The following is a 25,519-nucleotide window of genomic DNA, read 5'->3' as shown; positions in this document are numbered from 1 at the left end:
TTAATGCGGTCATGGCGTTAACGTCATTTTAACGCTGAGATTAACGCTTAGAGCTCTACTCATTTCATTTCATTCATCCTTCTCAACTAACGGCTCTGCAGACACCCATCTACACATCTAACTGGTAAATTTCATTTAGGCTGTCCACAGTTGCTGCATCATGCAAACCACTTTGCAACCCACCCTTGATTCTCCCTTCATGCTGTGTCCAACAGAGACGTATTTAGCTTCTCCAGCATTTGTTAGGATCTTTGGAAATAATTAGAAACTATTTTTTTTCCCAATCATTTTACTTTCATCAGCCTTCAGAGTCTCTTTCAAATCCAAAGATAAGCATTTTAAATTCTGGTGGAAATGATTTTGAGGAAAGCTACCAGGTACCAGCTTACAAAAGAGTAAACTGACCCTTAAAACCATCATTCAGTTATTTTTTAGCTGTTTACATGTGTCAGAAAAAAAGGAAGAAAAAAAAGATTTAATCGTTAAACAAACAATTTTATCATCTCGTGAATTCTTAGGCTGAGCTCCATCAGACGGACTTTCCCAGGATGAGGATGCTCATGAAGAAGACCATGATGAAGAAGAGCCACATGAAGAAGCGATCCATGACCTTGGCGACCTTCCTCCACTCGCCGATGCGCAGCTGTGCTGCTCGCTGGTCCTGGTAGGAGTTGGCAATGTACTCAACATTCTTGCCCAGTTCCTGGTGTTGGCATAAACACCTCACCAAGATCTCCCTCCTGTTCCCCCCAGCTCCACCTCCTCCCTCAACACCTACGCCTCTCTTTTCCTCTTCGTGCTCACCACAGTTTGATTCCTCCCCTCGCACTACAGCAGCTCCTTTCTCCTGTGAGTGGTCAATGGTCACAAACAGATCCTCTTTCCAGTCTGTCTGGTTGGTTACTTCCTGCCCCATCTTCAGAGGCTCCACCTCCACCTTTCCTCCCCACGCCTTCCCATTGACATCCCAATTTGCTCCTTTGGTGCTGCCGCCATTGGCTGATGGGCTGTCAGACCCCTCCTGTGATAAAGGTTCTTTCCTGGCGCCACCGAGGCAGTTCTCACCCACCTCGTACACAAAGCAGATGCGGGCGAGGTACTTGAGGATGAAGCGCTCGGCCCATTCAGGCACGGGACGAGCCTCCCCGCCACAGTGGTGGATGTTCATGATGAAGATGGTGAGCGCTGTTGATGCAGTGACCATGGTCATGGTGGCAATGTAGTACTTTCCTATAGAAATAAGACAACGAAAAATCAGGTAGAGGTTGGCGACCCTTATTTGCTGTCCCTATAACTCCAAATCAACCTTTAGTCTTAGTTTCAGTAAAAGCATACAGCTGGTGAATATAGGACATTCTGTTTAACCCTGTGAAGTCTATGGGTAGTTGCTGCATTGAAGTCTCTGAAAATTGAAAGCTGAAAATCACAGTTAGAGTAAGATCCAAGCTACTTTGCAACCCTCCTCCATCCAAGCTCCACCTATCATTTTGATTGGGTCTGTATCTGAATCCTCTTGTCATTGATGCCAAGGCTCAGTGACTCAATGAGAGCTGCAAGCTGGAGGTTTTAAAAGGTCCTCAAATCCATTGACAACAACTGTGCCCCAGCAATCACTGAGATGTGCTACTTTTATCCAAATTACATACTTTAAAGGCATCTACAAAAGACTTCTGAAGTCAGTGAAGATCATATCTGACTGTAAACAATCAATGAACACAATAGTGTAAATTAGACTTTATAAACTGGTCAGCATCAGGTGTTGTTGGGCAATCACCAGTATTTTCTGCTAATACATTTAATACAAAAGATTACATCTTTCACGTGATCTAAAAACAGCCCCACCTTCTCCAGCTTCGATTTTAGACAGAGATCAGCGCGACGGTAAGCAAGAACTTTGTTCTTGATCTCATCCCTCAGAGAGATGTCCAGTAACCATTCGTAGACCTCAGAGTGATTTTCCGTTTCCTGTTGATTGACTCTTTGGTGACTCCTAAATCCCATTTAGTCTTCCCTTTAACCTGAACCTCGTTGTAGGAGCCATTTTCATGTTTTGTGTATTATCTTATGTGTGGGACTAGTTTTCACTTTTTGTGTTTGTAAATGATTGTATTTAAGGTAGGAACATTTAATTAGGGTCAGGTTTAATTGGTTGAAGGGACCAAACAGTTTTTGACTGCTGGGATTTGTTTTGGATATTAAGATGAACTGTGGAACAGCAAGTTCAATCAATGATGAGCAATAAATGCTTAATCTAAACAACGCTGGAGTTATTGGAGTTTCTCCATACCACAAGTTTTCAGTCATATTAGTGACATCATGTCAACCCCGCCCATCAAACACCTCAGTGGCTTCAAACATAGGCTTAGCCTCTGCACTCTTTCTGCAGTGAAGCTCTGCTTGCCTAACACATTGGCATAACAGGAAAATCTCTTTGGATTACTCTGAGGATACACTCTAGGGACATCCCTAAGGCTGAAATGTGTCTGTTTGAGGTATCCTGAGGCTATACGTGCACCCTCAAATATTAGTAACTTGTCAGATACAGTGTAGCCATGTAACATTTGCAGGAGGGATGATGAATATAAACATTACAATAATTCTGATTCATCATGAATGTTTTTTTTTTAAATACATAGATGTAAATTAAAGTCCGAGGCTGTTCTCACCTATCAGCGGGACGCTCTCAGAGGGTGGCATGCTCTCAGCTACGAGCAGCTGAAACACGGTGAGGGCCAGCAGCACTGTGACACCCAGAGAAACCTTTTCACCTGAATCCGCTGGCAGGTAAAAGCCCAGCGGAGCCAGAAAGGAGATCATCATGCAGGGAATGAGGAGGTTGAAGATGTAGAAGGAGGCCCGCCTCTTCAGGTGGAGGGAAAAGGTAATGTCTGGGTATGGCTCTGAGCAGCAGCCATACAAGATGACATTTTTCTTGGCTGGCATTCCCAGAACCTGGTTAGAGAAAATTTTGGTTTCGTCAAAACATTCATTAAGGATGTCCTAAACACATGACACCATTACTGACCTCCCACTCCACATTGGGGACAAAGTCGGCCAAGTCGGCGCTGTCCAGGGCATTGAACAAATCCATCTGGTTTCCGTTGTGAGTCCAGGAGCCAAAGGTTAGGTCACACTGCTGCACATCGAAGGGGAAGAAGGCCACATCAACAGAGCAGGAGCTTTTGGTGATGGCTGGCTGGTCCCACATGACTTGGCCATCGTTACGAAGAACAACATTGGTCTCCATGGAGCTGGAAAACTCATCATCTGCACTATGATAGAAACGAGGAAGGAGTTTGAAAACATCAATAAATATCCTGAAGATCAGCCAGCAGGATGATACACCTACCTGTTATACAGAACAATATCGGGTCTCCAAACGTAGCTGCTGGGTATGCGGATGGTGTCAAGGCCATCATAGTCCTCCTTCTTCCATGTGAGAAAGGCATCCATCCATACCTGGCGGACCCACAGGTAGGTAGTCAGGATCTGGTTCCGCTCATCCTGGTGAAAATCCATGAAAACGGCAAGGTCACACCAGTACCTGCCTGACTAGATACAGCATAAAGAGCTGGATAGGCATTCAGGGTTTGATTACCATGTCAATGATCTGGGAGAGAGTGACCTGTAATGTGACATTGATGATGTAGTCGGTGTCTTCCACCGGCCGCAGAGCATTGGTGTAGTTGGTAAATAAGTCTTTCATCAGCTTCTGAGCGAAGCGCCCATGAGCAGCCCGGCAAACTGAGGATCAGAAAACAGATGACAAGCATAGTGCCGGGTCAGGCAGACCTCAAAGTCATTACCTGCAATCCCAACAGATCAACTGATGCACAGCTGTTGTGCATTTACAGGCTGCTTTGCAACCCACCTCTACCTGCTGTGGCAGTCGCTCAGTGAAACTGGTCACAAAGAGGGTGCTGCACCAAAACCTTCCTTGCAATAGCATTGGTTCTAGCAGGTGAATGCAATTATCCATAGTTTGCATGGAAGATGCTGAGATGTGCCTAATTATTAGCTAGGTGCTAGTAAAGCTATAGTGTGACATCAGATATAAACACAGAACATTTGCCCTCAGAGTAAAAGTTGTGCCTCACCTTTGCAGCCAACATGTTTCAGAACATGAGACACACTTTTACTCTGAAGACAGATGTTCTCTCTTTCACTTTTCACAGCTGCTGAATGTTTGCAGGCAAGTTCCTCCATAAAAACTACTGGTACCTGGTACTGGTTTATGTGATCACTTTCAAGGACCAAATACTTCAGGCTAATGGAGTGTGAAGCGTATATACGCTTTTTAAATGATGGCGATCAATGTATTTGATATTTTTGTTTAAAGGAGAAGAAGCTGCTTTCCTGGATTTATTAAAAAGACGGCGCATCATGTCAATTTGTTAGTTAAAGGTCTGCCTGTCCACGCTTTAGGAACGATGTGACCACATTCTAATCAGCTGAAGTGAATCCTGTGCTGATGTAAACAGAAAAGAAAAACGGAAGTGATTTTATTTGGCCCAAATCAATTTCCTGACCCTCCAGATGTTGATTTCACTGTTTTGATCTCTCATTTGAAGAATTCAATCACAAATCTTGGAGTAAAAATTGATTCTGCACTTACATTTGATGGCCATGTGAATGGGGCGGTAAAATCAGCATTCTACCACCTCAGATGTCTATCGAAGATCAAGCCCTTTCTCTCCAAACGTAACTTAGAAGCTGTAATTCATGCTTTTATTACTTCACTCCTGGATTACTGTAATTCCCTTTTAATTGGGGCTGGGCACTTTGTCACGCTTACAATTAGTGCAAAAAGGAAATTCGACCGCATCACTCCGGTTTTGGCCTCTCTACATTGGCTTCGAATCAAATTTAGGATCCATTTTAAAGTTCTTTTATTGGTTTTTAAATCTTTAAATGCTTTGGCACCCGTTTATTTGTCCGATTTGTTGAAGCCTCATGTTCCAACTCGTTCCCTCCAGTCAGCTGAGCAGTTGCTGCTTTCAGTCCCTAAGTCACGGCTGAAACTCAGATTAGACCGGGCGTTCTCTGCTGTGGCCCCGTTGCTTTGGAACAATCTTCCTCTTCATATTAGACAGACTACATCAGTGCCGGTTTTTAAGTCCAGATTAAAAACCTATTTTTATTCTCTGGCTTTTAACTCTGTTGGTGACTGACATTTTTATTCATTTTTATTGATTTCATTGTTTTGTTCAGTTCTTATATTATTACTATTTATAGATGTATTGTTCAACACTTTGGTCTACCAGGTGTGTTTTTTAAAGTGCTATATAAATAAATGATGATGATGATGTAAAAATGATCAAGAAGTCAAGGTTTATAATCGTTCACTCTTCACGCTGTGGTTTACGTCTTTAGAATATTTTGCACATGAAACTTTAAGTGTTGTCAAGTTTTATGTAATTTCTCTGTTGCTTTTCTCTGCATTGATCTGCAGCTGGATCCTTTCTACAGAAATGCTCAACGCTACATACCATAACACACACATGCAAACCACATTTCCCAGTTCAATTAACCCAGTAATCACCTCAGCAGCAGCAGATTGATAACTGCTCTAATATCCTGTTTACACTTATTGATGGTGACAGCAGTGCTGAAGGCAAACGATGACTCTGTTTATGAGTCTGTCCAATAGATTTTTCACATAATAAAAACTGGAACAAAGGTAAGTACAAAGGATGAAATTATTGAGTCGTACTTACAAACAACAACAAACAAGCTTTATTTGTCACATACACAATTCTATATAGTACAACATGAGTGAAATGCTTGTGTCCGAGCTGCAGACGTGGCTGCCATTCCAGGGCTTGGTTTTGGGGGTTTTTTAGCTTGGGAGGTCTGGTCAGGACCCTTACTGGATACTCTGAATCAAACTTGCAACTCCGACTCCAAAGGTGTGTGGTCTTACCATTAGTTTTTACAGAGTAAAAAGCAGGCAACTCAAGTTTCAAATGTATTTTTTCACGAGCATAAAATACATTCACAAACTGTGCATATACACCTTTCACACACCATATTTCTTTCCTGAATGTGTTTTTACTCTGCAACAAGATCAAGATCACACTGTAAATATCTGATGAGAATGATAATCCACCAATCATTCTACTCTCCTATCCCAGCCTGGGTCACAGGGGCAGTAGTCTCAGCTTGTGCCTGACCCTCTGTCACCTCAGCCACCCTCTCATGCTCTTCTATGGAAGTCCTGATGTGTTTCTCGGGATAAGGGAGGAATCCTGTTTGGATGCCTGAACTCGCACAGCTGCTTCCTCTTAATGTCGAGGGCAGCAGCTTTACTTGGAGCCCTTCACCCTCTCTAATAATAACAATAATAGTGGCCCATGAATCATTTCTGTAAGAATAATAAAATGGTGTCTGAGGGGGAGAATAAATATTTCATGTTCTCCAAAGTTGTTATCAGATCAGACATCGTGGCTGGCAGTGCTGATGATTCATGTGAACTCTCAGCCAGACAGCAGCAGATAAACAGCACAGACCTCGCTGTTGGCTGCAGAGTGATGCTCACTCGCCAGGAAGGCATCCTGTAAGGTCCCACTGAGAAAATCACCTCGCAACCACAACATGCTGTCGCTTTCTGCCTGACACCTCACAGATTATTGGCTTTATGTAATAAAAAGATTACACTTTATTACAGACCTACAGTCTGTATAAGAGGGAAAATAGAAATGACTTCTTTTGTTTCACAGACTGTAGAGAAACTATTTGATTCAAATTCAGTAAATTAAAATCTACATAACAACAAAATCCAGACCTAATAGTCTGCTTTTTATTACATGATGTTCATTTAAAGATGGCGTAATTCAGAAACCTTTACGGATAAAATAAAGTAAAATAAAAATGTCTGAAAACTCAGATGCTAAACCTTCACCCACTCTGAACACTCGATAACAAGGACAACACACATGCTTTGCACAAAAAAGGAGACACACGAGACTCCGTTTTTGGTTTAACGACCTTCACTTAACAGGAAATAATACATTACTGCAATATGACTGTAGAGACACAGCGAGGGGGGTCAGAGTGTTCACATCATCTGTACTAAAATGGAAATGTGGATGTGAAGCTCTGGATCTGTGCAACAGAAGAAAACGGGATCGGGTGTCGTTTCCAGGAACACATGGAGATGGTCCAGTTCTGCTTCAGCTCTGTTTCTGTGTTTAAGGCTGATTCACAGCTGATGTTTTTGTCTGCAAACAAATCCACTGATGGAGAAAAGGTTAAGGTTCTGTTCTTGACCAAATGTGCTACAAAGACAAGGTTAGAAGGAAATACCTGCAGGTAAAGCCCCAAATTAGTGACAATCTTCAGTTTAAATGGAGCAAATTTATAGAAGTAGCTTATCTTTTCTTAAAAAAAAAATCCATAAATTAACTGAGTGGTTTGTAAAGTTTTTGATAGTTTGGCATAAAAAGCAAACAACATTTTACCTTTTGATTTAAATTAACTCATCTTTTCAGCAGTGCTTATAAGTAGATTTAAGTATTTTTTTACTAAGTTACTGTGTTTTTAGTAAAAATCGGAATTTACACTAATAAAAATATTTAAGCTTGGTATTCCAGATTGTGCATTTTAATGGTATTTTTACCCAAACAGCAATAAATGTTCGGCCCAGATGTGACCCATGACTGGAGTTTCCTTTGAGCCACATTAACATGACTTTCACTCAGGATGAGTTCCAGTGTCCTTAACTTACCACTGGTCTGCCGTTCACGGACCAAATGTCAGCATGGGCCACATCTGAACCACACAACATTTACAGCACCTGACCTGAACATGCCAGAAGAGAGTGTGAAAATTTTTGTCATGTGTTTCATTTCAAAGTATTTTCATTTTTCCCTGATTGCCAACATTTGGGAGCACAACTTAATAAAAACCAAACTTATTGCCCACTACTTTTGCACGACTTCCAATTACTTTACAACCTGCTTGTTGGCTTTTTCTCTGTATGTATTATTGTAGGGTCTACCTTACAATGTAAAGCACCTTGAGGTGTCTGTTGTTGTGATTTGGAGCTGTATAAATAAAACTGAAAATTGAAATTGAATTGTTCTTGTGTTATCTGCTTTCACTTTGTTTGTATCTTACTATATACATTTTATATCTGCACAGTTAGTGTGGAGCAGCCACAATTTTATTGTACATGTACAATGGCAATAAAGGTCTATTCTATTCTATTCTACTGTGAGAGTTAGAGTTGGGGATTATGCAGGGACAAGGACAGGACACAAATTTAATGCTTCAGCAAGCTGAGGAAATGTATCTGCAATAAAAACACCCTTCATGTCTCTAGTTTCAACACCTTACGCCCAGGCGAAATATCCAAACAACTATGGGCCAGAAATCCATTAGATCTGACAGTGTATAAACAAACTGATGACAAATGAAAGTGAAATGCAGCATAAAGGTGCTGAGGACGGGGGTAGAGTCTGTAAGAATATACACGTGGATCACAACAGCATGAGAATATCCTTATTTGGTGCTTTGATGATAATGGAGGATAGTCCAGTTGAACATGTTGCTTAACATTTTTCCATAAGGTGTTAAACATACGTATCACAGACTGTACCTCTTTAATAAGTACTTGATCCTCCTCATTAATGACTAACAGAAAAACACTTGAAGACCCTGATGGGGCCCAAAATCTCCTGGATCTGGATGCAGATCCAGTCTTTACCGATAAACTTTGTGATCTGTTATGATCAGTATGGAATGGACAGTGTTGGGGAGTAACAGAATACATGTACCGGCGTTACGTATTTAAAATGCAAAATATGAGTAACTGTATTCTGTTACAGTTACTTTGCTGAAATAAATGGATTACATGGCCGTATTTTCCTGTTTCATATGTTCGGCTATGCCGTCTCTATTTTTGGTAATTCCACGCCGGTGGAAACCCAAACAAAACACGCATTAAGAGGCTCTAATGTCTGTGTCTCATTCTCGCAGCAGCCTAATGACATGAAGAAATATTTTTTAAAAGTATTATTCAAAAAATGATTTAATATGAAGGCAATAGGCAGAGTGTTACAGACATAGCATGTATGAAGCATGTAAATATAATAATAACCACTGCAGCCAAGAAGAGAGCCTGACGAGCCCAGCTGTAAGTAAGCTATTAAGACTCGACTGTACGCTGTGTTCGTGTTTTCCTCTGAAACATTAAGTTCTGTTGGAGCAGCCTTACCTAATGTCCACCTTACTGTTACTCATTTATATTAAGATTTAAAAATCTAGTTGGTATTGGTAGACTTCAGTAATAGCAATAAATCACACAGCAATAGTACATTCAGTTGTAAAAAGCATGATAATATATTAAGTAATCCAAAGTATTCAGAATACGTTACTGTCATTGAGTAACGTAACGGAATACGATACAAAATACATTACGGCATGTAATCTGTAATCTGTAGTGGAATACAGAAATGGACCAAATTTCATTCATTCTTTACACATCAGTCTTCATTGACCGATCCTAGCAATGCCTGTTTATTGTTTACTAACAACTAGCACTTACTATCTAACTTCATAAGAAACAAAAAGAAGCAGTAAATGTGGGAACAAGTTCACCATCTGGAGACAGTTCACTGCATGGTCCAGTGACTCTTCATCAGTTTGTTGCCTGTCCCTACAAACCAACAGATGTTTGACCAACTGTGATTTCAGTGTGTACATCAACATTATGATTGTTTTTTCCTGTCAGATAATTGTCTGAATGATCTTCAGCAGATCGAATCAAAACGGCCTAACATACAAACAGGACGTCAGCAGCTGTTGGCTTGATTTTTGTGAAATTTTGTGCAACTGTTTGCCACAGAGGGCGGCTGATTTTGATGATGCCTTGACTTTTTCATCTTCAGTTCAAAGTATGTCCATTGTGTCTAGTGCTGGTAAACAAATATCTGCATATTAGCATGCTCAGATAAACATTGTTATACCACGATGTCATATGATACATAATGTGAGCATGTCCTGTCCAGCACTTTGGTCCATCATCAACTTTTAACCTCACTGTTCACTGAATTGAGGACCTGAAGGAAAACTTCTCAGTTCTGCTCTTGAAGTGCAACAATCCTGATTCATGATCCCACTGATGCATGCAACCACGCTAACCAAACAAACTGCCATGGAGCAAAGGGGGTTTTCAACAGTTTGTCATTTATCTTGATAAGGATGGCAGTATGTCTTTAATAATCTCATTAAGTGGGTTTATTGATAGTTTGCTTCACACATTCATTAATTTTCTCCTGTATATGTTTTGCAGTTCCTGAGTGTTCCCAGACCAAATAGGATTATATCTTCAGTGTGGTCTGAGGAAAATACTAATCTCCAAATGCTTCTCCAGTCACCAAAAGCAAACAAATACTCAGACATAAGTACATATGTGCAACAACATTGTTAGCCACTCTAACAGCTGTGCACATGAACAAAAATGACAAATACTGGCGGCGGTCAGTGCCGCCCTCTGCCTCCTCATAGATGCACCTGTGCTATCGTCTTAAACATCCTAGATTACATTTTTCTCAGTTTATTGTGTTCACAAGATTTTCAGAAAAGTTCAAACTCATCTGAAATTTTTTGTACCTGTATCTGTGGTGTGAATTTCAAAAAACTGCGTCACCTCTTTCTGAAGTTATCACAGTCACAAACCCGGGTGTCCACGCCGCCCGCCAGCGCAGCACGCTGACACAAATCCCCCATCAGTGATCTGATTCTGATCAACACTACCAAAGCTAAACTAAATCATCACACTAACATCTGCGTTAGCTAGGCAGTGCTTCATTTTTGGAAAATATAAAATCAGTAGGTTGAAGTGATTTTTGAAGTTTTTTAAAGACTAATTTAAGACAATTTAAAAAAAAAAACAAGGTGCAAAACACTGCAACAAAGTCTCCTTAAAAACAGCCTGATTTAACAAACAAATCCTTCAGCCAGTGGAAGTTCTGCAGATGGATCAGAACACCAAACTGCCCCACCTGAAATCAAAGACTGTTCTTAGTGAGTGACTGATAAAAACTAAAATATCTAAATCTATCCAATCATCATTCATGGTCTCCAGAGGAAACCTCCCTGACTGCCGTCATCAGGGCAATTTTTATTTTTTTAGGGGATTTTTTTTGTTGTTACTTCTTTAATGACTTCGAAAATTGGTTCAATACAGACGTTTCAGTGCAAATGTTTACCTTTGCTGACCTTTGATTCTGTCGATACACTCTTAGTCACAAAAACAAGTTTTTGGCAAAAAAACTAGTTTTTGTTTTTGGGGGGATTTTTTTGCTTTTATCTGGACATTCTCCAGCTTGGTTTTCATGTTACAACAGTCACTGGAGACCTACCACAAACTTCCACAAGCAATTATTGCTGTGAAGGAAGCATATTGCGATCATGAGACCCGTTACGGCATGCAGACAAATTAACACCTCTCATGATGAAAAAGAGCAACTAGAGAACACAGAGACACAAACCACAAGACAGAACTCTAACAAAGAAACCAAAGACTAGAAATAATAAATAATATCAAAATCAATTTCAATATCAAGTTCAATAATATAATAAACTCAAATCTCTTAGGCACCCTAACAAGATTCAGATGAACAGATAGAGACACAGAGTGTTTACCCGTTCATGCTTTCAACATTGCAAAACAAGCACTTCCTTTCATTATTAAATCTTCTCTGCGATCTTAGAATTGCTTCCTCCTTGAAATAAATCCAACCCTTGTGGACAGGTATACAGTTTAAATACCTTATTATTTGTTAGGATTAAATCTAGACTTTTGCAATACTAATTATTTTGTTAAACCCCTTGAATTAAAAAAAGTCGAAAAACTGTCAAAAACCCGTGCTGTAACATAAGTTTTACAAGACTGTACAAGAACATTTTCCAGCTATTCAAAGTTAATGTTTTATCTTATTATTGGCAATTTAAGCAAATATATCCTGTACATTATGTCTTAATCCACTTTTTTTTTTTTTTTTTTAGATTTCTTTTAAATTTAATCGCTTTACACAAATCATGGTCTCAATACAAAATGAAAACGTTGCGATTATACATAAAAATAAAAAAAAAAGGAAAGAAACCCCCCTCAGAACAAACAGAACAAAACAAAACAAACAAAAAATGTACGTCACACATCTGGAAAATACATTTTTATATAGTCAATAAATGGGTTCCAAGTCGCAGAGAATTTTTGTTGTGATGAGAGAACTCCAGTGGTAAAAAGAAAAGCACCTCCTTTAAGGAGCCTTATCAGACTTCCAGTGGAATAGAATGAGTCTACAGGCAAGCAACGTAGCAAATGCTATGGCGTTTTCCTGGAGGTTTACTAATTTCGTATTGAGGTGGCATAACTCCAAAAATGCCAATGCGGAAATCAAGCACTAAATTTTGTGCACTGATGTGAGATAATACTTTGAATATATTTCCCCAGTAATTATCCAGGTTCGGACAAGACCACATCATGTGACCCTCATTTGCTGGATTATATCCACACCTGGGACAGGCAGGATCGGCTTCTGGGAAAAACTTTGAAAGCCTCTCTCTTGTATAATGAAGATGATGAAGAATTTTAAACTGAATTAAGCCATGGCGAATGCAAAGGGAGGAGGTATGTATACGATTCAAGCAAGATCTCCACTCATCATCAGATCAATCCACCCCAATGTCTTTTTCCCAATTATTTTTAGTTTTTTCCCAAGTAACAGGCCTTAAGCTCTGCATCAGTTTGTATATGACGGAGATTCGCCTTTTGCCAAAAAGATCTATTTCCAAAATAGTATCCATTTGATTTTTCGGAGGTAAGTAGGAGAATGAAGGAAACAATTTTTGCAAAACTTCGTATTTGCAGATATCTAAACACATGTGAGGTTGGTATATTGTAATCTCTCATCAGAGCGTCAAAGGTGTTAAAAGTTTCTCCTGAAAATAAATTGCAAAAAAAACTTCAAACCATTATTGTGCCAAATTTGGAATGCTTTATCTGAAATGGATGGTAAAAAAAAAGGGTTAAAAGCAACAATGAAAAAATTACTAACCTGTTGCAAACAGAAGTGCCTTCTGAATTGAAGCCATATTCTAATAGATGTTCTTACAACTGGATTTGTTATTTTCTGTTTTTGATTTAGAGCTAGGGATGAGGTTAGGAGGGGAAGTGGATTCGACATCAGTTCGATTTTTACCCAAGCCTCACCCTCGCTGTTCCCATGAACATATTTCCAGTGCAATAATTTGGTGATATTAGCCGCCCAGTAGTAAAAGATAAAATTTGGCAACCCCAGCCCACCAGCCTCTTTTGGTACTTCCAAATATGTTTTTTCCATTCTGGGATTTGAATTTTTCCAAATAAATGTTGCTATTGATCTGTTTAAATCTTTGAAAATTGATTTGGTTATGAAAACAGGAACCATTTGGAAAACATAAAGAAATTTTTGTAAGACCGCCATTTTAACTAGATTTATTGTGCCTGCTAATGAGATTGGAAGTGTTGCCCATTTTTAAAAATCTTGTGATGTTTGTTCTAACAAAGTGTCAAAATTCTGAATCCGCAACTCCATCATTGTACGGGTTATATTTATTCCCGAATATTTAAACGTTTCTTTTTCTAATTTAAAGGGGAAGGCAGAGAAATCTTGCTCTATGTTATTAATAGGGAACAATAGGCTTTTCGATTAGTTAAATTTGTATCCAGATATGCGTCCAAAGTGATGTAATACCTTGAGCAGTTTAGCGACTGATGCCGTTGGATTAGATATATACAGCAATAAGTCATCTGCACACAATTATACTTTGTGCATTGTCCCGTCCCTAGAGATTCTGGCAACCTGATTGTCCTCCCTAAGAGCGATCGCTAAAGGTTCGATTACTAAGTTGAAAAGATAGGAAGATAAACTACAGCCTTGCCTGCAGCCTCTACTAAGCTGAAAATTAGCAATTTTTATACTTGTATTACAGAAATATAATTAGATTTTACACACTCTGGCCTTGATCCAACCCATGCAAATTACATTAGTGCAACAAAAATGCTTAATCGTAATAGAAAGCCATTTATTAATGTGGAAATCCTTCCCATGATTATTTTAAGTTCATTTAAAGAGTTATTTTTTTAGTGTTCAAAAAAGTCTAGAGTCTGGTTACCATAAAATGTTAATGGTTTTATAATAACTTCCACTCCATCCTATCTTTACCAGGGTTGCAGGGACCTATCCCAGATGTGATAGGGTGAGAGTCAGAGTACTGCAGTGTAGTGATGGGATTTCCGGCTCTCTTTAGAGAACCGGCTCTTTCGGCTCCGAACCGGCTCTTCAGGTTGTTTTGTTGCTTTAATTGATTTATTATTAACAATAATATACAATTATGCACAAAAGGAATTACTAATGTAAAAAAAAGTGGTTTTATTTATATATGTTTATATATAAATATATGCGGTGGCCCCCAGAGACAAAGCACGTTCAAACTCAAAAAAACACATTTCCAGCTTTAACTGAACTTCCAAAACAGAGCTACCTACATCACTTAAATTACACATTTGAAAGCATGTGTGTATTGTTTGTGTATTTATACACAAGCACTCATATATATTCAAATAATTTTAAAAAAATGTTCATTTACCTGTTACTACCACACACCAAATCCAGTTGTTGGTACTTGCTGGCTTGTGTAGCCACTAGGTAACAAAAGCTCAACACTGCACCCAGCATCCTGGAGCACTTCTGTTGTGTTTTGTTTTGCAGTTTTTACGTGTTTTGAAGTTTGTACGTCCTTTGTCTGTAGGGGCCACCGTAAATATACATTTATTTATTCACTCCACATAAAATGTAATAAATAAATCATATAATACAAAAAACAACTATTCACATTTCAACTTTTAACTATTTAAATTTTCAGCTTTTTCCTTTTAAATAAATTTAAAGTGAAACAACACAAAACACTGCAAACCACAACACAATTAAATATAAATTAAAATATGAAAACAAAAAGAACATGCACATTCTCTGTCATATGGACCTGCATGAATAAACTTTCTGAATCCTTTATCATCCGCAACTGAAAATAGTTGTGGATGATTACTATACCTTTCTAATGTGGCGTTGTTGTCCCTGGCTGTGTTTCTCTCTCTCTCCCTCCCGCTCTGTTCCTGTGCTACTGCGACTGTAACTACCGCCCCTCCCCCCTCTGCCCAGAGCAAAGCAGAAGACTCACGTGTGAAGTGAAGCGGAAAAAAGTGCGAGAGAGAGAAAGAAAAAAAAATCCACAGCTCACGTCGTTCACGTCAAAGATTCGGCTCTAAGAGCCATTTCGTTCGCGACCGACACATCACTACTGCACAGGTCACCAGTCTATCACAGAGAGACAGACAAGCATTTGCACTCATGTTCACAGGTGTTTTGGAAACACCAATTAACCTAACCTTAATTACTGCACAGTGTTGGGTAAGTTACTTTAAAAAAGTAATAATTACTAATTACTTAATCAATATTGTATTTAAAATACTTATCTAATTACTGAGTCTGAAAAGAAACTTAATTCCGGAATAAGTAATTTAACTAAATACTTCTTAAAATCCCAATAAAACATTGAGTGGACAAACAATAGAAATTAAAATCCCAGTGTGTGAATGTGTGTGTGAATGTGTGTGTGAATGTGTGGACGACTGGATATGTAAAGCGCTTTGGGGTCCTTAGGGACTAGTAAAGCGCTATATAAATACAGGCCATTTACCATTTACCATTAAACTCTTTAAATAATAAATACATTTTTTAAAGACGGAGACTCTACAGTACGCAGCGGTAGCATCTCTTCCACAATGTCGCCTGCAATTATTCTTTAAGATCACCTTCAGACGCTTTCTGTGCTGCTGAAGTAAAATCAGGTTTTGCTGCTTAGCAGGAGTTGCCGCGGTGTTATCCATGGATGATGAACAAGGATCACTCAGAAGCGTTCGTCTATGCTCTCGTGTCAGGCGCTTCAGTAGATTACTCGTGCTATTAACAGCAGCCAATAGTTTTTACATATTACTGTAATGTTCTTGTCTGCTTGTTTCAGAAAAGTGAAGAGACGGGAATATGTCCATGTCATAAAACAGCCACTCGCTTCAGTCCGACAGCTCCCGCTTTAGAATACGACTGTGCAGCAAACTGGCGCGAAATGACGAGCAGCTGCGCTACAGCGATGTTAAAGCGGCAGAGTTTACTTCTACGTTTAGAAGATAAATTATTGAAATTAAATAATGACATTCAGCGAGTTTAATTATTTTACAATGTAACGCAAGCACATTGTAAGTCACTGTAATAAAATACCTAAAAATGAACAGTAATCAGTTACTTTACTTTTTTGTGGAAAAGTAATTTAATTACAGTAACGCGTTACACCCAACACTGTTACTGCATGACTTTTAACTGTTTCAGGAAACCGGAGTACCCAGAGAGAACCCACTGCAAATTTGGCCAGATTGCAGATTTAAACCCAAGACCTTGTTGCTGCGAAACAACAACACTAACCGCTGTGCCACCGAGCTGTCAATCTACACTTCAAAAAAATAGGGAAGCAATGATTACAAGGCTTGATATAGAATTTTTCGGTACAGTTTTGTCCTTTACAGGTTAAACTACAATACATAGCGAAGGCATATACGTAGTGTGTGTATGGTTGTCTGTCTCTTCTAACCCCAGTGATTTTCCTGTGGTTTGAACTCTTGTGTGATCTTGTGAATTTGTGAGTCAAGGCAACTAACCACTCTTACTAGATTGTATCAGGTCATCTGAACAAGAATAAATTAAGTTGCTGAATTTCATGCAGATCCTACACGATTTAATTACGTTCACCACAGAAACATGAAATTATTTTGTTCACATTACAAGTTTGAATTTTGTAAATGTAACAACCACCCAATTTCATTTTTTTTAGTGCATGGAGCAGATGCAGTGGACAGGATTGGAGATATGCCCGGTTAAAGCTGACCTCCTCTCCTGGAGGTCAGTTGCCTCATTCTGAAGGTTGCTGACAGCTTTAATCCTCCAACCATTGATGCTTATCACTGAACATCCTGCCTCCCAGTACTGCACAGCGTCGTGATTTTCTTCAGACGACATTCCAGCGTCTCTATTTGAATGTATATATAGAGGAAGGGCCCAGAGTGATGGCTCTAAACACAAACCTGTACTTTTGAAATGGTTGATGATGCATTTTGTGACCTTAAAGTCATCATTTGGTTTCTTTAATGTGAGGTTTTACATGAGTTACTATATTAGTGTAGTATTATTACTGCAGAAATCACATGAGTACAGATGCAGGACATTGACACTGTGAACACATAATTTGCTCAAAGATAATAAAGTATTCTGATTCTTTGCTCATGGTCTAATCTAATAATAAAAAATAAAAAAATCCATCATATGACATTTTAAAAGTCAGCAGACTTCACCGACAGCATAGTTAACTTTGCTTTGCAGCATCAGTACTTCTACATCTTAATGCGCAAGTTTTATAATTAATTATCCCATTAAATTGGAACTGTTTTTGTCCTGGTCCTGGGTCATTTTGACCCAGCGTTTTGTGTTTCCTTGAAGTTCATTTTTGTGCCTTGTGTTTATCCTGATTTTGTATTAGTTTAGGGTTGAACCTGAAGTGTGGTGTATATTCAGCCCTACCTGTGTCTGTCCTCGGTGCTCTGTTCATGTCCCCGTGTTGTGTTGTAAATCAGTCTGTGTGTTCCTGCTTTACTTTGAAGGCTCGTGTTCTGGATTTCCTGTTCTATTCTGAAGGTCTGTGTCTGTTGTCATTGTGTTCAGCTTGTGCCCTCCAGTCATCACGTGTATTCAGATCAGCTGTTCTTCCCTCCTGTGTGCGATTACCCGATTACCTTGTGTGTGTATATATAGTGGGTGTCGGTCTGTGTTCGTTGTTGGTTCGTCTGCGTTCTATGGTGTTCCGTTCCTGTCTCTGCGTCGCTCTGCCCCGCACCCCTTTTGTATGCTCTCAGGTTTGTCATTTAGTTCTTCCAGTTTAGGTTTCTTCAGTTGTTTTCTCATGCTTCGCTGTCTGTTTCTGCCACTGTCACCTGTAAATAAACCCTCACTCATATCATCAGTCGGCTGCCTGCATTTTGGGTCCTCCTTTTCCTCCAACACCACACGGCTCACCCCGCCAGCCGTGACAGTTTTACTTTTTCCTCCATTTCTTTCATTTACATGATGATATAATATAAATTTCTTATAATAAACATTACCAAAGTCTTAAATAATGAGGTCATGTCCAATAATCCCTGTGAGCTAGAAGCTCTCAACACTCAGTTTCAGGCACGTTTTCGACTCTAGGCTCTGTGTGATGTCACTGTGAAGTGAACATCCTTAATCTGAAAAATTCTAAATCTGTCATTTTTGCATATTTAATGCTGCAAAGGCCCACATTTTAATTCAAACTACTTCCTTTTCTCAACCTAACCAATTAGTTTTAGTTCCTAAATAAGTGATTAAGAATTCAAAGATACAAAAGTACCAGTGGTGTCCTGAAAAACCTGCAGTCTCCCACAGCTCCAGCTCCATAATTTATTCTCATGGTAGCGTTACATGATTCAAAGTTTAAAACAATCCATGATAATCTTATATGGGCCTGAGAGCAAGGCCCCCATGTTTGTCTGAAATAAGCTGTTTTAGTTCCTCCCCATTTAAGGCAATCCTTGCTTTAAGCCAGCTTTCTTTTGATTGGCTGCCCCTCATAAAAGAATCTTAAATAACAGGTGGGCGGGGCTTCTGTTATCACTACCAGAGCTGTGTGCCTGATCTGATCATATAAGGATATTCTGCCCTCATGACATGACAGAGCACAGTGAGGAGAAAGCAGTGTGAAGCTGAGTGTTCAGAGCAGCGTGAGGGTCACAGGGGTTACCGTCCATACGCCGATGTCATTATTAGTAAGGCTGGGCAGAATATACAGCATACAACACAAAGCAGAACATGCACAAGACGCATGGTGTGAACGAGTCTGTCTGGTCTGTTAGTTCCAGAAAACTTCTTCATATTTTGTTTGTAAAACATTTTTTACATTTTAAGGTCCAATTTTTAATCCAAACAATGTTTTGGTCTCAGAGCTTTCTCTTTTGCTCTCACACTGTCTCAGAGAATGAAACGAATCTTAGAAGCAAATGTTCAGTTCGCTGTTTAATGAATAAAGACACAGATTGTTATTAATAAAGCCTGGGAGGTCATGGTTACAGGGTGTAGGGCTTTAAATATCAGAGCCGAGTTGACAAGAAAACAGAAACCTGAAGTCATTTTAAAGGAATATTACAAAACTTAAAGCTTTTGTTTATCATATTATTTTTATATTTTAGGGCACTTTCAGTGTGCCTCTTTAAATCCAATATGATGGGCATATATAAAGTATTTTTGGACACTTTGGGAATGAAACAGTGAACTAATCATAGATAGAAATCTACAGATTCACCGCTAATAAAAGAAAATATCTGTCACGGTCCGCTGTGGCAGACCGTGTGGAGAGTGTGTGGAGGACTCAGGTGCAGACACAAGTGAGGACACGGGAGTGAACTTAAACAAAAGCGAGCCTTTTATTGTGGCTGATAATCACAAAAGAAACAAACAAGAATGAGGGCAGCACAAGAGCAGTAACTAAACAGAAACCTAAACTGGGAACAAACTATGGTAAGGCTATGGCTGGGAATACAAAAGACTGGGCATGGAAACACGGAGGGTGGGACCACAGACGACGCGACACAGACTGTATGAAACACAGAGACTAAATACACATGAGGGATGATCAGGGGTAGTGGCCACACATGGGAGCACAGCTGACACACATGAACCCAACGACAGGACAGGCGAGGTGAAACCAAATACACTGACAATGAAAACAGACTTTCAAAGTAAAACAGGAAACATGGAGATCAGACATGACATGAGCTAAACATAACCACGCAGACATGACACATGAACCAGGGAGACTTAGTACCGGGGGAGATGACATAAACAACTAAGGAACAAGACTAAACTGCAATCTAGAAATTAACTAGGTGAACTAAGCTAGGTGCAAATGAATACAAAAGATACATGAAACTCAAATACTGGGTCGCTCGACCCAGGACCATGACAATATCACTTGGAGCGATTTGTAATGGAGGAGAATGGAGCGTGTTCAGAGGTTCAGCAGCAGCACAGAGATCAATATCATTAATCCTCAGTTATATCACCGTTCACATAAAACACTGAACAATGTTTAAAAAAGCTCACACTTTCCCCACTTTAAGAAAACATATTTCAGGAAAACCCTGAAATATCAACATCAGTAACAATAATGAGAAAAACACTCTCACTGTGTTCATGGTTCTGCACTTTAAAAATACCTGAAGTGAAGCTGAAAATGGGTTTTACCTGGCAGGATGAGGAGAAGCACGAGAGGCGCAATTGATCCACTGCAGAGGAACTTCATCTCGTCCTGATAACTGTTATTGACCCGGCAAAAACAATCTATTAGTAACAGTGCAAACACACATCAGAGTCCGACCACAGAGCAGGGAGGAGAAACCTCACTGAGAGAGAGAGACAGAGAGAGAGAGAGAGAGGGCTGATGATGCAGGTCAGTGTGTTTGCTGTAGTGCGGTGGTCCCTGTATGGGGGCTCAACAGTGTCACAACAACTTCTGATTCCTGCTAACCATGTTGGCTAAAAATCCTCCTTAAGGTGCTATGATGACATTTTTGTTAACATGTTACAAAACCTTCAAACATCAGATTAACAATTTGTAGCTCTTAAATATAATTTTGCACTTTTACTGATGTTACAGTTACACTTTGTATTGTTGGGTTAACCAACAACACTCTCAGAATGTCTCGTGGCAGTTTACTGATTCATTTATTTATCTTTCTCTGCTGTTTTTTCCCTTTAACATCATTTTTTAAACTGTTTTCATTTTAAGGTGGCTGAGGTTTGGTTTTATTCAAACTGTAAAACAGACATCCAGGTGAAAGAAAACTAAATGGTGTCAACCAAAATGACAAATTCCATCCTTCCGAACAATAATCCATAAGCCAGCGATCAGTGTCACACGAAGCTACGTCCAGGATGAGCAGGATGGAGGAGCTCAGTGCATCGATCACATCTCCAGCTTGTCTGACAGTTTGTCCTAAATGTGCAGTTACATTTAAAAACTCATCACAACTTTAATATTTCAAGAATCTCAAAATCTGCTGTAGTGACGTGTGAAATCCACTTTGTTGGCCCACATGTGTATTTGGTGTGACTCGGTGGCTCTGACTCGTGTGGAGAGCCGACTGAAAAAATAAAGTCTGAGAAGTGATGTGATGACATCAGGAGGAGATTAGCGGATTAGCAGGAATTAAATTGGCAGACAGAGACGGTGGTGATGAAGTCAGAGGTTAAAGCCTGTTCTTTGTAACAGAAGTAAGGAAAAAAACAGCATATTGTCCAGTTTGGTTTGTGGTTTTCTCTTTATTTACCAGTGACTCAGTGGAAGTTTAAAAAAAACCCAATGATGTCAGTTTCTACAAAAACATCTACAATTTTCCAGTTTGTGCTCCACTAAAATGATCACAGACGATCGTTCATGTGAGCCCCAGAAAGGTTAGTGCTCTGATTTTTGGTAGTTTGTATTTCATTTCATGAAATCCACCCACAATAATAAAATGTAAGAGGGTTCATTATAAAACAGCTGAATACAGCAGCTGATCTAAAAACTGAAACATTTCACATTTAGTTTTACTAAAGAAGCTGCAGATCAGGAGTGTGTTTGAGATGTTCAGTTATCATACTCCAGCAGTAGGTTTTAAAAAGCACTGCAGAGATCTCCCAGCTGGCTTTGCTCAGCTTTTTTGTCTTCTCAAGCTGCTTTTGTTGAGTGAACTCAAAAGCATCTGAAGGTTAATTGAGCTGGGACGCTGCTGACAGCTAATTCTTATAACTCCTCCTGGAAAATAAAAGTAAAAGCCTTTCAGGTGGGCCGAGGGCCAAAGCCGGCCCTAACCGGCCAACAGAAACCAGTTATGGAGCCAAACTTTAACAATGCGCACTGATACTGGGAGCAGGTGTTACCAGACCAGTGTGATGGAAGGCTCAGGTATCCCTCCACACAGTCTGATGTGCCAAAGTCCAACTCACACCTGAGCTCACAGAAATGATCTTTTTTTCTTTTTATCAGTTACAGTTTTAATTTAAATGAGTGAAAACAGGGTCAACAAATCAATTTAAAACCTTAATACCACAAAGCTCATAAATGTGAATAAAGATGTGAATTTATACATTTTCCTCCTGTGCTTTACAGCTGGTATAAATCCTCATAATATGTTATGGATTAATGGACAGCACTGTTGCCGCACAGCAAGAAGGTCCTGACCATCAGGCCAGGGTCTTTCTGTGTGGAGTTTGCATGTTCTCCACGTGTTTGCGTGGGTTCTCAACATTGAAAATAATGATTTGGACATAAAGGTGAATTTATTTATTTATGTAGTTTATTTTTCCCATTTTCTCCGCAGCATATACTGACTGAAGTGCACCATCTTGTGGTGCAGCTTGGTATTACATGTCAGTAGAGTTCAGATAAGATAAGATAAGACAGTGGTTCCCAAACTTTTTTTGCTAGCCCCCCTTTATTTTAACAAGAAAAAATGTTCGCCCCCCACCCGCGCGCGCGCGCGTGCACGCACACACGCACTAACACATCCTCCAACCACACACACCCATATTTTGCTCCATTGCGGTTTATTTCACACCTCAAACATTTAGTGAACAATTAAGCAAATACAAGTAATCTGCAATAAATTACAGGTTGTAAGAAAATAAACTACCAACTCTTTTACGCTACGTCCGCACCTACACGGGTATTTTTGAAAACGCAGCTGTTTCGTCCACGTAAACGGCGTTTCGAAACGGAGATTTTTTTAAAACTCCTTTTTTGCGTTTACGTGTGGACTAGGAATACAGAGTTCGTCACGCAACGTCAAAGGTATGTGCCTTTTTTCACGTCACGCTGTGCGCCACGTTATTGTTTACATGAGATGAATTGCAGAATGACAGATAGAGACGAAATACTGTTAATCTGACTGTCTGCAGGTTTTACACGCAGTTACTGTCCCTCCATTTACAAAGGCAGAGGCGTCACGGTGGGATTATTTTACTGTAGTTGTTTTTTCCTGTGTTATAATATTCAACATTGCTATCAATACATTTTTCAAAAAATGCCTCTCTGTGCAAAATGGGTTTAAAAACATAAACAGCTGTGGGATCCTGTTTGTCCGTGATTTGAACCGGGGAACAAATCGTGGCAGGATCAGCCTGATGTTATTTGTATCCCGCTGTAACTTTACTGCAGTGGTGGTCCTAGCCTGTTTGGCGCCCTGGGCGAACACCCCCTCTCCCTCGTCTCTCTATATACTGGACTGTATGTAGCGGAGATGACAATAAAGTTTACTTTGACTTCAGCAGCGCGCAGGCGCACCGAGGGCTCTCGCGCTCACTTTTCGTGTATAAAATTTCGAAAAGACACTGGTGCAAATTATACGTCTGTATTATGATGTCTGGTGTTTTCGTGTTTGTTGTTTTGTTTTTGTTTTGTTTTATTTTGCGAGTTGGTTATTAGACGCTGCTCCAGCCAGCCAGAGAATCCTCCGCCGCCCCGCCCTCTCCTCCCTGTGCCGCAAGCAGCAGGCGCACCTGGCAAACGGAGGGCGCCCTTACTCCCAGCAAATGGGCGATAGAAAAACCGATCGGTGCCTGTACCATTCCCAATATGCGCTGGCATGACGTCGGGGCAGCATGAGTACGAGCAATTTTTTTTTTTTTGCCGATGCCCGTGATGCCGCCCCCACCACGATGCCGCCCCAGGCAACCGCCCGTGTCGCCCCTATCAAAAACCGCTACTGCTTTACTGTATAAAGAGCTCACATCTCCAACATGTCAGGAGTAGCGAGTCATTACAACAAGTGTTTGTGAACTAAAAATCAAGAATGTGGGATCCTGTTTGTCCGTGATTTGAAGAGCCCAGCGCTGCTCCCGAAGAAGGGAAAAGCAATCCTGCAGGAGACCTACCTCGGCACTTGTGCAGGTGAAGCCAAAGGGCAGATATACGTCACCATATTTTCTAGTCTTTGGCTTAGAATGAAGTTGGTTTGGAAACATATTGAGCGATGCTTCATCTCCTGCTTTGCGTTTGTGTGGACGCCCCGTGCTAGCAGTCTCCAAGCATTGTTTTTATTTTATTTTTTTCCCTTTTCATACCGCGAGCCCCCCCCGCAATGGCTCTGCCCCCCCCCCCCCCCCAGGGGGCGGGCCCCACACTTTGGGAAGGTCTGAGATAAGATAAGATGGCCTGAGTCCCACAGGTGGGAAATTTGTTTCGTTACAGCAAAAGTGCAAAGTTATGTAGCAGAAATTAGAAAACACTGGAATGCAATAAAATAAAATACTATATACAATAGAATAAAATGGAATACAAATGCTATATACAACTGAGTAAGAAAATACAAAAGTACAACTTTGTCAGAAAAAGATTTGCACATATAGCAGTCTTATTGCACATGTGTGGGTTGATTTTCATGATTTTATAGATTTTTATGATTTTATTTCAACACAATGCAAAAATGTTCTGGATATAAAATGAAAACTGTAGTTTCCTCAGATTCTTTTGGCAGCTTTGCTTTGGAAAGTTTAAAACTATTTTTAAATGAGGAAATTTTAAACAGTAAATATTTATTTATAGGTTGGGGTGAGATGGAGACGGATGATCTGCTGTGTCAGTCCCCAAAGGGAGCAGTCGAAAGAAAAAGAATAATATTGATTTATATTATCGATAGCTTCACATTTATATTCCCGTCTTTCTCTATCAAAAAAATAAAAACTACTGCTGCACAGTAGTCACTGCTTATTGAAGTGAGAATAAATTCAGATTTGGTTTCTATAAATTCAAACACATCCACACATCTGGTTTGTCTTTGTTGCTCCACTCCACAAACAACATGCTGACACTGAAACGTGTGCAGCAGCTTTAATGAAACAAGTCCACGAGCCAAATGTGACCTGAACGGACTGCTGTGACATGACAGAACACAGAGGAAGGAACATCTGAAGCTCATCTGAGAGCTTTCATGTCTCCGTTTATTAACATTCGCTGGATTTGAAGATAATGAGGGCAAAGAAGGCGGTCGTGTCAGTCTAACATCCAGCAGAGGGCATCAGAGAGTTTCAGGTGAATTGAGCAGGGAGCGTAAACTTCTAAATTCTTCATATAAATTATATTTGGGGACAATTATCTCAAACTTCACAGCGAGGCCTGCAGAGAAACACACTGACAGCAGCATGTGATCAGTCTGTTGCAGTTATGATCAGGTGGAGCAGTTAATTTCAACACATTTGGACGGCTGGAATTCCCTCTGTTCAGCTCAAACGTTGATTTGTCTTTATTCCCTCTCCACCATGTGTTTATTGTGTTTGTGTGTGCAAAATGCAATTTATAGGCAGTCTGGCAACGT

The 25,519-nt window shown here is 39.9% G+C and overlaps 1 protein-coding gene across 1 annotated transcript; it reads right to left on the bottom strand.

The window, feature by feature from the left end:
- Positions 1-20,569, bottom strand: LOC146379708 (neuronal acetylcholine receptor subunit alpha-10-like). Its single transcript, XM_084941309.1, has 6 exons — positions 20,412-20,569; positions 3,599-3,744; positions 3,350-3,504; positions 3,026-3,272; positions 2,667-2,952; positions 1-1,230 (listed from the first exon to the last, which is right to left on the bottom strand). Exons 1-6 carry the CDS (start codon positions 20,467-20,469, stop codon positions 530-532), a joined length of 1,593 nt encoding a protein of 530 aa, XP_084797435.1. The 5' UTR covers positions 20,470-20,569; the 3' UTR covers positions 1-529.
- Between the last annotated feature and the right edge of the window lie 4,950 nt (positions 20,570-25,519).

The sequence above is a fragment of the Perissodus microlepis genome, chromosome 10 (assembly GCF_051167445.1).
Source record: "Perissodus microlepis isolate ML-2025 ecotype Zambia chromosome 10, ASM5116744v1, whole genome shotgun sequence".
NCBI classification, from domain to species: Eukaryota; Metazoa; Chordata; class Actinopteri; order Cichliformes; family Cichlidae; genus Perissodus; species Perissodus microlepis.
The sequence above is the reverse complement of the archived record's forward strand: the minus strand, read 5'-3'. Positions and strand labels throughout refer to the sequence as shown.

Coding starts and splice junctions, on each gene's coding strand:
- LOC146379708 (XM_084941309.1), bottom strand. CDS start 20,469: ATGAAGTTCCTCTGCAGTGGATCAATTGCGCCTCTCGTGCTTCTCCTC. Junction 3,745..20,411: donor GCTTCTCCTCATCCTGCCAG/GTAAAACCCATT, acceptor TCTGATCCTCAG/TTTGCCGGGCTGCTCATGGG. Junction 3,273..3,349: donor GATATTGTTCTGTATAACAG/GTAGGTGTATCA, acceptor TTTCTATCATAG/TGCAGATGATGAGTTTTCCA.